The sequence below is a fragment of the Eucalyptus grandis genome, chromosome 3, assembly GCF_016545825.1.
Source record: "Eucalyptus grandis isolate ANBG69807.140 chromosome 3, ASM1654582v1, whole genome shotgun sequence".
In the NCBI taxonomy this organism is placed as follows: Eukaryota; Viridiplantae; Streptophyta; class Magnoliopsida; order Myrtales; family Myrtaceae; genus Eucalyptus; species Eucalyptus grandis.
Genome location: NC_052614.1, coordinates 35,736,291 through 35,748,726, shown reverse-complemented (window position 1 = coordinate 35,748,726; position 12,436 = coordinate 35,736,291). Strand labels below are relative to the sequence as shown.

Here is a 12,436-nt window from a genome sequence, read left to right as displayed (position 1 = left end):
TCTTGTCCTTCATGCATTCAAAGTTGTGTGTCTAGTCCATTTGAGATGATACACTTTCTCTGGATTAAGATATTTTGTTACATCATGGATGATTTTGCCCAAATGACTTGGTTATTCTTAATAAATATCATACAGAGATTTTTCATAACTCTCAATTATTATGTTGTGAAGTGTTGAATCAATATAATATATCTGTCAAATATTTATGGTCAAATAATGCTAGAGAATATCTTGCCGCAACTTCTGGTTTCCAATCATTTATGGATTCTCGTGGTATTATTTATCAAACTTCCAGCTCATACACTTCACAACAAAATGCAGTCATCGAACGTAAAAATCAAAATCTTGTTGATGTTACCCGTTGTCTCATGCTTCACATGCACCTACCTAAATTTTTTTGGGGCCATGTTATTCTTATAGCGTGATATTTAATTGATAGACTCCCAACTTCTATTTTCCAAGAGGAGACCTCATTCTCTATTTTATATCCAAATTATCCTCTCTTTTCACTCTTCAGGTTTGTGGGTGTATTTGATTTGTACATTGTCTTGTATTACCCTATATCTTGATGAACTAGATACTCGTGCTAAAAAATGTCTCTGTGGGATACTCTCGGACTTAGAATGGATACAAATGTTACGGTCCTACTCATCGCTGCATGTTCGCGTCTACGTATGTGACATTCTTTAAAGACCATCCATATTTTACTTCTCTGGTGGTTCCAATGGTGTCTCGTGATGGTGATGGTTGTGTCATACCAACAATTCAACTTCCTTTGCTTTCTCCAACTACATCCATAGGATTTTATTTTGCTAATCGCACCTATCATCGATGTAGTACAATCCATACTAGAACAATAGTCTTTATTAGCAACTAATTCATATGTTCCCCCACTAATTACAATACCAAACTCTATTCGATTTTGATTTGTCAATTGCTTTTCGAAAAGGTGTATACTCTTGTGTTGGTCATCCTGTTGATCGTTATGCTCCTTATTTTGGTTTTTATGCCTGTGTTCACAAGCCTCATATTGTTTCTAATTTTCTATCTATGATCATTTATCTCCTATATTATCTGTCTTGTCGTTGTCCTCTATACTATGCCTAGTAGTATTGTTGAAGCTCTTGCTCATTCGAGATGGCGTCATACCACGAAAGATGAAATGTAGGCACTAATTAAGAGCTTAACTTGGCAGCTTACTTCCTTGGGGTTTAGTAGTTAAGGTCCATCGGAATGGCACTCTTGATTGATTGAAAGCACGATTGGTAACAAAAGGGTGTACATGAACTCATGGTGTCGACTATGATGACACTTTCTCTCCGATGGCCAAAATTCCATATGTTCATGTATTTATTTCATTAGCTAAATGTGAAAAAAGCCTTTTGGCTGAATAGGTCTGCATGGAGCAATCACTTGGGTTCATTGCTCAGGGGGTGAATGCAGTATGTCATTTACACAAGACTTTATATGGACTTAAATAATCTCCTCATACTTGTTTAGTAGATTTAGTGATGCAATTCTCAAATTTGGATTAAATTAATGTAAAATTAATCATTCAATTTTCAGCTCTCTTTAGTTGGTTGTATCCTTTAATTGTGTGGATGATATCATTATTATTAATAGTGATTCAAATGATATTAGAAAACTTAAGCAATTTATGTATACATAATTAAATACTAAAAATCTAAGACATTTTCAATATTTTATTAGTATTAAAGTAGCCTACTCACATGTCGGCATCAACTAATCGCAATGGAAATATATACTTAACATTTTTTGTGAGGTTAGATTTTTGGAACAAAAGCAATCGATACCCCTATAAACCCCAGCGTAAAACATGATGAAGAACATGGATAATTACTCCATGATATAGTGAAGTATCAAAGATACTTAACATTATAAAACTTGATATATTTTTTGCCTTTGATACCGGTAAGTTAAACTATCTTACCATTATAAGACTTGTTATATCTTTTGCCATTAGCGAAATAAACCACAATTCAAAAGTTCTCCCTGTATTACTCATTTGGATACTTTGTGCTGCAAATCATCAAATATTTGAAGAGAGCACCAGGCAAAGAATTATTATTTAAGAATTATGGTTATCTAAATACTAAAAGCTTCTTTGATGCCGATTGGGTTAGATGTCCTATGGATAGGAGATCTACTTCAAGTTACTATATGTTTCTTGGAGATAATTTAGATGTTTCTTGGAGATAATTTAGTTGTGTGGAAGAATAAGAAACAACATGTAGTTTTCCAATCAAGCATTGAAGTTGAATATCGATATATGGCACATGTGAAGGGTAAATTACTATGATTGAGGATGTTACTATTAGACATTGAAATGTCACCATCAAAATTCATCAATTTTATATTGTGATAATCAATCAACTATTCATATTACATCTAATCCTATTTTCACGAGTGAACTAGGCACATTAAGATTAATTGTCATTTTGTACGGAAAAAAAGTTCAAAAAAGAGAGATTATACTTCAACATAGATGAAGTATCAACTCGTAGACATTTTTACTAAATCACTATGGGGGGAATAGAGTGAATTTCTTATGTACCAAATTAGGATTATTTGATATCTACATCCCAAATTGAGGTGAGGTGTTAAAAGTTTTTTTTTTTGGCTAAACGTTAGAAAGTATTGTTAGCAATAAGGGTAGAATAGTAATGCATGTTTTAGTAGGGTCAAGCATATAAATCTGTAACCCTATCCTGATTGAATTATAGAATACGATTATCTCTTATCACAATGAAATGAATTATGAGAAATTGCACCCACGAATCTCACTGGCAGGGCCCAAATAGATGCTCACAGCACACAATATATCTGTCTCCACCAAAGGGCCTCTAACCGTTGCTCTTATGCTGATGCTTTCAAATCTTCCTAGTTCCATAACTGTCTAAACTGTCCACTTACTGACAGAAAGTAACAGACAAGGGCCCAAGTGGGAATGAATACTCACACATCTCGTCCCAAATATTGACTCAAAGGAGTAAGGACACTTTCTTGGCAAGGACCAATGCATTGAAGATCAAAGTATTCTTCGCTTTGTTCGTTCACTGTCCTCTAGATTTAGCAGGCTCCTTCCTCAAAAGTCGAGAACAAGCAGGACACAACCTTGACAAACAGACTGCAATACAAAATTTACATTAGTGTCTTTTGCAAACGAGAGATGAACCCAGACAGAAAGGCAATCAAACTGAGATTTACCTGTAACAGCAAGGTCCGCCATATAATATTAGCAATGAAAAGGTTCTCTGGTCATAAAAGATTCAACCAAAGGCACACACATCTTACCATAAAATATCTACATGGGTAAGCCGACTACAGTAATTAGAAAAGCAAAATAAAGATATCGAGGATTATGGGCGCAAAAGTGGACATCACTAAGGCAAAAGCTTTGCCGAAGAAAAGCATAAAAAGTTCATTTGCATGAATTGTGTCATCCACACACACACACGACCACAAAGCTGCCTTAATTGATATATTCACAGCCACCAACAAATTTTAACCTCCAACTGACACGTGGCCTATGCGTCAGGTGATCTGTAGGGGATTCTGAGGCCAGAATGAGTGCTCCAAGAATGTCTCTGATGAGATTGACCATGAGAAACTGGTCAAAGAAAAAGCAGACAAAACATTGCATGCATACCGAGACAAATAGGTAACAGAATAAATAACAGAATGTCACCGAGAGAGAGAGAGAGAGAGAGAGAGAGAGAGAGAGAGAGGCAAAACCTGCACCACTTTTAGCGGAACATCAAAGAGGAAACAGTGGCAACGACATTTATCACAGGAGCTGCAACTTTAACTGTATTTGCATATAAAGGTGAACTGATCTATGGAATCACTATCAGATCAACAACCATACCACCTCTAACAAGGAAATCGTAAAGTTACCCTCCAAATTCTACATAATGTCTCGAAGAGAAGAGACGCCATGTTCAACAAGCTCCTTAAACAATGGACAGAGCAACAAGATGAAGGGATGAACATAACAAGGAGATGCCAGAATTGTAAGCCACAGACGGTTTTGCATCTAAGCACAAACATTGTCACCAATGTCTTCCTGAGTAATGCTCATGCTTTTGCTAAAGCAGCCATAAAAGTACTCACTTCCTATTGCTCAAAACTGAAATCGAGTATTGGGCAAATCACCACATTTTTCATCCTTCAATGACTGGTCAAAACTCAATTAGCTAGACTTCTAGTGAAATGAACTGCCAGACTGAACACATCATAGGAAGCAATAGACATGTGGAGTCTAAACCAAGCCTGATATCAAAAGTTGGAGTCGAAGCACAGAATGGCATAATTGAATACAAATCTTTAAAAAGCACAAATCACCAAGTACTTATGCAATTAACTTGTGATTTCTTGATGCACGCCATTTATTTCCCCCAGAGCATCAAGAACCAGAATATGAAACTTTAATGTTTTTCAACACTAAAAAGACTGGTTCTAAAACAAATGCGTTTCAGCACTGCATGATGAGCGTACACACAATCTCCAAGCACAATCGTAGCTCTTTCATCTGCTGAATAGTAGCATGTTCTACCCTTTGGTTACAACAAAATTCATCACCTCTCCACAGTGGTGACATTTTTCAATCAACAAACCTCGCGCCTAGAATTTGGTTCTAATGAGAGGCACCATGTAGACTCTTCATCTTATCATATGGTATCAACAAATCAGCACAAAATTATATAGTTACTAGAAATAACCGACCAGAACCAGGATGATGTAAGATATAAGTCCAAACTTATCAAGAAAGGACAATAAAAAAGATAATAGCATTCAATTTTCTTGTCAAACCATTATCATGTTCAGCTACTGTCAGAGTTCCCAACAGACTGCACTCGGTCCAGAAGGAAGTGCATATTATTACAGTAATAATAAGCACACTGCAGACAATGGTCATGTTGTTGAGGTACTAGGCTCCATGAAAGCACCTATAACTATCTATAAACCAACAACAATACCTGACATAGCAGAGCTTCAACTACGAGGCATTTTTTTTCTAACAAAAGCTTCAACAACATTAAGAGATGTGCAAAATCCCCAAGACAAATCCTCAACAAAAGGAAAGCAACCATCCATGAGGCCAACACCCAAAAAGCTACAGGTTCATAAGCATGGGCAATCAACGAGCAACTACATTAACAACAATGTCAATGCTATTTGATTTCATTCTTTAAATTTGTTTCTGGTTCAATTTCATTGTCCATTTTTCACAATATTTCCCTATCAATCTTGTATTCAAGAATTCCAGCACAAATAAGGCAATGAAGTAAGAGATGGTTGGGAAAGTCAAGTCCAAGGCCAACATTCAAACATCAAGCATTAAAACTGAATCTGTGTTCCCTAAAACCTGATCATACAAAATTAAACCAACCAGGTAGATATCCCCGAGAGTCCAAGGACAACAATCCAACATCAACAATTAAAACTGAATCTGTGTTTCCTAAAACTTGATCTTACAAAGTTAAACCCACTAGGGAGATAGCGCCTTCAACTTCTTCAGACGTTTGACAGCAGGTGAAATGCTCTTTATCGTCTTTCGGACCTTCTTTACAGTTCTCGCTCGCTGTCTTGCTTTTTTCCCCAAGGGGGGCATCTCCATGATGGGCCCAGGAGACAGCCCCTTCTTGAGTGCACTTCCTCTAGGAGTAGCAGAAGGTGGCAACCTTAGATCTTGCGGAGGTAAGGGAGTGTGAGGCTTCCACACCAAGTTGTTCTTCATCGCAAATCTGACTCGCTTAACACTCGTGTCCCCGCTCTTTGCAGAGGGTGCATCTCCATCATCTCCTCTCTCAGTCATTTCACATTTGAGAGATCGCTGCCTATCTCTAGTCTTCTCTCTCTTTCTCTTTTTGGAGCTATCACCATTTACTGCGGCCTTTTCTGCATCCCAGTCAGTAGGAACATCTATTCTTAGACCCTCTGCAGCGGCGACCCTCTCAAATTCCATTTGGAGGTTAGACATCATAGATTCATCGAAGATCATGTTTCCATTACTGTTAAGTTCATCCGTCGTGAACTCCGACATCAAATAGCCAGGATTAGCATTCTCCACATCAAAAGTGCTATTATCAAGATTCACATCCTTCTTATTCTTTTTATTCTTCTTCTTCTTCTTCTTTGCTTCTGCCTCCATGCCACCAAGAGCCTTCTTAGCTTTCTTTTGCTTCTTGGTAATCTTAACTCCATTCGTAACGTTCTCTTGAAAACCTGAATCAGCATCATCCATTTTAGTCTCGCTACCAATGGGAATCAAGTCAGGCACTTCCTCATGGTCGTCATTGGCACAAATATAAGGAATGGGAATCTCGAACTCCGAAGAAGCCAAATCCTTCTCCAACTTCAAGAACTCCTCGTGCAAGCCAAACAGCAGCTTCCTGTTCCCCTGATTGCACTCAGCTGAAGATCCCAATTCGAAGAATTTACTCGCAAATCTCATATTCAAGGCTATGGTCCCATAAACAACTAAATCATCACCCAAATCAATCTCAACCCCCGACTTCTTCGCATCCAACAGACCCTTCCCCATCCTGAGCAACACATCAAACACATTAGCCTTGATCTTACCGAGCAACACTTTATCCGACGACCTGCCCATCACATTCAAGAAGGGATTGAGCAAAACCTCCAGGGTCTCCGCTTTGGCAGGCAGAAAAGGCCTGAGCTCTTCGAGATACACGGTGGCAATATGGTAATTAACGCCATTGCCCTGGAGCTTATCGTCGGCAAGAAAAGCCCTCTCTTCCAAGACCCCCACCAACCTCCCCACGAGCCCCGAATCCCACGAGTACTTCCTCATGAGGGCGAAGGAGGAGCTCAAGAACCTGCGGATCAGGACGTAGAACTTGTCGAGGCGGAGCGCGTCGATGCCGACCCACTCGCGGCGCATGGTGAGGACGAAGGCGGAGAAGTAGTGGACGGAGAGGGGCAAGTCGAGGGAGAGGAGGAGGGAGGAGAGGCGGTCCGCCAGGTGGGTCTGGTAGGGGGCCTTGTCGGCGTGCCAGACGCAGTAGAAGAGGCCCTTCCAGAGCTTCCGCATGGCCTCCTCGGAGAGGCCCGGCTGCGCGGGCAGCCACGTCTTGAGGAGGACGCGGAGCGAGCGGTCGCGGGTCGACTGCTTGCAGGACGCGAGCTGCTTGATCAGCGACGACGGGCCTTTCTGGGCGCCGTCCATCGTCCGAGCGCGGCGGCGGAGGCGGAGGCGGAGGCGGAAGCGATCGACGACGGGGGAGCGGCGGAGGACCAGGTCGCGTCGGAGGAAGCTGGAATGCGCCTGAGGGAAGAGGAAATTAGTAGAGAGCGCAAGAGCGAGGGAAGGAAAAAACCCTAGGGTCAGTTTTGGAAATGGAAAAAAAAATGTCGTGGCTTAAAAAAAAAGTACTAGGTATTCTTCTTTATTTTATATAAATACACTATTATAATTGGAAAAAATTTAAAATAAGGATGCGAACTACTCTCATTTTCTCGAATAAAAATTTGAAATGATATTCTTATTTCAATTAGGAGCCTCAGTTACTAGGTTGATCTCAACAAAAGACTTAACCTCACTAGCTCATCGAAGGTATTTCTCTCATTTACTTTTTAATTTACTTTTTTCCTTTTTCTATTTTTTTATTTCCACAAAAAACTCAAAAAATAAAAATAAAAAAAAACTTAGAAAAATACAAATATTAGAAAGAAAAAAATACATGCAAAGGCCATCGATTAGCTTATGAGGTCATGTCATTTATTGAAACTGACATAACTATTTCAAATCCTTATTGGAAATAAAATCCACTTCAAGCCCTAATCTAAAATAAAGTTCACTTAAAGCCTTTATCTAAAAATATGGTGGCACTTTACACTTTTATTTGGAATTGTCCCTTATATTTATGACTTCATAGTTTAATATAATTATAATTATAATTTTGCTGATTTTGCGTCATGAACAAGAATAGTATACTCTCACAAATCAAATATCCAAATGAGAGGTGTCAAGAAATTAAAGTGTGATTTTTAAAGCTTGAAGTGTCTAAATAATTTTAGTTCATACGCGGAGAAAAATTATGTCATACTTTGAAGTTGACAAAACCTTTTACTTTTCATTATCACTCAAAAAATTTAGATTCGATCTATTTCAAGTGATATAAAGGATATTCTATCGTCATTAATGAGATTCAAGGGGCAAAGCAAGAATACCAGTACGGACTGCATACACATTGATGAAGAGTGAAAAATTAAAAATAATGAGAAGTTCATGGATACTAGGAGGTATGAGGTGAGCAAATTAGGAATCTTGATTGCTAATGTGCTTGAGAAGATCAAATCAATTGTCATTCATTGGGAGAAATGGATTTTTATTTCTTCTTCGGCATGGCCAACTCTATTTGTGGAAAATATGCCATTAGTAGGAAGATTTGATTGAATGGCAAACAGGATCTTCAATGATTGTATTGATTATCTTCAATAGCTATGTCAATGCTCTTATTGTGTGTTTGGTTCACTATTTTGAAGCCTCATTGGGGAAATACAAAGACTTTTTAGCCTAATGGGGTTTGGGCAAATGCAAATGGCTTTTGGTTAAAAATTCTTTGTAAAGCAACTATGATTGAACTAGTGTTTGGTTAAATAAATAAAAAATTGCAAAGGGCTTTGCTTGTAATTATTGTATTTTTTTTTTTATAAAAAGAAATCAAACCCTTTGTAGGCTCCAACAAAGGGTTCAAGCTGTCAGCCAAGGTTGCACAACCTTGAGAGCCTAGCGAGGGTCATGTGACCTCAAGTGGCCATTACATGGGTCGCATGACCTCGTTGACCCTTCATCAATCTCCTATCAGTCCTTCATCGATCAAATTTAACCTCGTCGACCATCATTAGCTGCCCTCGCAAAGAAAATGAATAGTAGCAATAAGGGGCAAAATAAAAAAAATTTGAAAATAAAAAAAATTAACATCAGTTTCAATATTTTGCAAATTCTACCTTGAAAGGCCAATCCCTACTTAGTTGGACTTTCAACGTTTTCAAGATGAACATTTGATCAAAACTATTTAAAAAGGCTTATTTGACTTACCAAACACTCTAATATTTCTCCAAAGGACTTTGGAGACTGAAAAGCCTTTGAACAAGTTGAACAAAACACATTTAGACATTATCCAATGGCTATTTGGGAGATTGAAGACTACACGACAAGTTCAAGACATTCTGAAAAAGATCAAATACAAAACAAAAAAAGCTTAAAATATTGATGCATTGATATTCTAACTATTATGAGCAAGAAGTTCATTTTGCCATTGAGACTACTCGTCAAAGATTTTAATTTAATTTGAGGGGTGCTCAAGCGTTGTAGTGGTGCTTGAATTTTGATTATGTGATGTAACAACTTCGAGAAGAAGTAATACCTACTACACTGCAACTACTCAAGAAATTACTTGTGAATTTAAGCCTATTTACGTAGGCATTAATCGCAAATCCAACCACTATAAACTCTGTACACATTAATTTATCTCTTTTACATTTGATGGAAACATAATGCCCTTGATATTGTCAATTTCAAGCACGTTCCACATATTTTAAACTTTACTTATCTCATTCCACAAAATTTGTTAAGTTTTCATAAGTCAACTTATTCACCCCTTCTAGATTGTATAGTTAATCACAAGAATTGGTATTAGAACCAAGTTGTTCATTATTTTGAATAGTTATACTTCAAGAGCATAAAAATCTTCCATGATTAGAAGAAAAGAGAAAAATAAAAATAAAAATATTAAATTATAATGAAAAATTATCTACGTCATTGCCAGCCACATAATAAAAGAATGATCAACATCCCATCAAAATTGATTGAAGAAACTCACATAACAAAGTTGAAAGAGTTTAGGATTCAATTGGCCAATTTGAATAGAATTAAAACTCAATTAACAAAATTAAAATGTTTTGGATTGAATTAACAAAAGTATAGTTGATTAAGAACTTTTTAAACAATTTTCCCCCTATAGCCCTAATGTATTTCAAGTTCATAAAATATGTTGTCTGATAGCTCGACCCTTTTCACTATTTCAAGAGAGATTGCCTTTGTATCTCCAAACACATAAGGCTATTAGGCTAGGAGAAGTGTTAAAAAAGTCCTAAACCTATTGTATTTGTGTCAATTTAGTCAAAATCCTTTTTTTGTCCCAATTTAGTTCTAAATCTTTTTATTTTGTTTCGATTTAGTCTTTTCTGGCCAATTTTAGGCCAGATTTTGCTAATTGACCGCCGGTTGGCTGAAGTAATCGATCACCAATAACTTTTAATAATATTTTAATATTTTAGAAATTTTCTTTTTCTTTTTCTTTTTTTCCTTATCCTCCTCCTTTCTCCGGTGAAGTTAAGGTTAGTTAGATTTTGGTGGTTGGTGAGCTAACTGGGCACCAACCGGTTATTAATATTTTAATATTTTTGAATTTTTTTTTTTTCTTCTCTCCTCCTTCCTTCAATCAGCGAGATTGACCTCGACCTCGTTGACCGAAAGGAGGAGGAGAAGGAAAAAAGAAAAAGAAAAATTCTAAAATATTAAAATATTATTAAAAGTTATCTATTTAGCACTGATCAAGCTACGTTAGCTAGCCGGCGCCTAGTCAACAAAATTCGGCCAAAATTGGTTGAAAATGACTAAATTGGCAAAAAATAACAAGATTTAGAACTAAATTGACACCAAAAAAAAATTAAGACTAAATTGACATAAATACAAAAGGTTTAAGACTTTTTAACACTTCTCCCTATTAGGCTTCATAAACTTGGATCCACGATAGGATGACTAATTAAGAGCTTAATCACATAACAATTAATCCCATCACCTTCATAAACATGAATCTTCAAGTTCAAGTAACGTGAATAAATGGAAACTCACTGAATAAAATATGCGACAATTATAAAAGAATACATATTTTTTAGACAAATAAAAATTCATTTTAATTCGCAACAATCACAAAACGCCTTGGATTATTTTGTTAACAAATACCATTTCCCTAGGTTTGTACTAGAAACGGCATCAAATTTGCAATTGGTATATCTAAAGCAAAGCCGAAAAGACAAAATCATGCGTAAAAAAGGGATTGTCAGGTAAATAGTTAGGAGGGGAAGCCTGTCACGACAGTCCAATTATTTAAAACTGTGAACTTATTAAGGTGGAAAATGACTTTGAGAAAATGCAAATATTTTTGGACTAAAACTGTTTTCAAGTCTAAGCAATAACAAGAATATTTTGAGTATAACATCAAAATGCTATCTTGTTTGGCAAATTATAACTCTAAAGTACATTAAAAGAGAGCTGTGACTTAAATGCCATTTTACATTCACAAAAGAAATTTATTTATTTATTTATTCATTTTGAAAAATCGAAACTAATCTGGCAAAGCTCAATTACTAGGCATCCTCACCTAAGGTTGCCAACCTTAGGCGAGGCGGCCTGAGGTTGCATGACCTCAAGCACCACCTAGATCGAGCAACCCAAGCAACGGTCACTTAGATGAACGTACTCATGAAGAAAATGATCTTTACATGGAAATGAAAGAATCGTAGAGTAATTAATGCTCGACGGTATGCGACCTCAGGCAACCATCACCTAGGTTGCTCAACATCGCCCGCTGCCTAGGTTGTTGACCTTAGGCAATGCCCTAGGTCGCATAACCTCCGACAACACCTTGGAACACACAACCCAAGCAACAACCTCACCTAGGTTGCTTGACCTCAATCGCCATTGGGACCAACGTGATGCCCTAGGTCACGCGACCTAGGCAACAATTGCAGGGGACGTGTAACCCCTTAGCGATGATCGTCAGCCTCTTATAGCTCTTCGATTCAAATTGGGGAAGATGAATAGTAATAGTGAAGAGATGACCGGTGTCCACGGGACTTGCATTCCCAAAATGTTGAAAGCCCAAAGCATTGGCTTTGGGCCTTCCCAATACAAGCACTTGGCCACTGGGATCTCAAAAGCACTCACTAAACACTTTATATTTTCCCTAATGGACTCTGGGACTCAAAGCCCCTTGAAAAAGTTTAACCAAACAAGACCTAAGCAAACCGTGAGGCCGAAAAGATTCTACAACTCTCTCGGGAGAGATCCCTATGATATGCAAATTTAGTCCACAAAACCAATAGAAAATCATAATCACAATCACAATCTCACACGTCATGAGAAATGGACCTCAAAACAATGGTAACCCCACCCTCATATAGAAAAATCTTCAACCAAAATCAAGACTTTTCTTTCTTGCTGAGCATAAGGCCAACATCCCCCTAGCTAGTGTTGCAATGATTGTGAAAATCTATTTGAATTAAAATAAACACCATTATTTGCAAATTAGATGATTTGAATGATCCAAACCTTACATTATCAAGGATTTGTCTAAAAGAAACCAAACTTTCTCCAAATATA

The 12,436-nt window shown here is 37.4% G+C and overlaps 1 protein-coding gene across 1 annotated transcript; it reads right to left on the bottom strand.

Annotated features, from left to right (window-relative positions):
- Window positions 1–5,276: 5,276 nt before the first annotated feature.
- LOC104437333 lies at window positions 5,277–7,391 on the bottom strand. Its single transcript, XM_010050273.3, has one exon. It carries the CDS (start codon window positions 7,211–7,213, stop codon window positions 5,513–5,515), a length of 1,701 nt encoding a protein of 566 aa, XP_010048575.1. The 5' UTR covers window positions 7,214–7,391; the 3' UTR covers window positions 5,277–5,512.
- Between the last annotated feature and the right edge of the window lie 5,045 nt (window positions 7,392–12,436).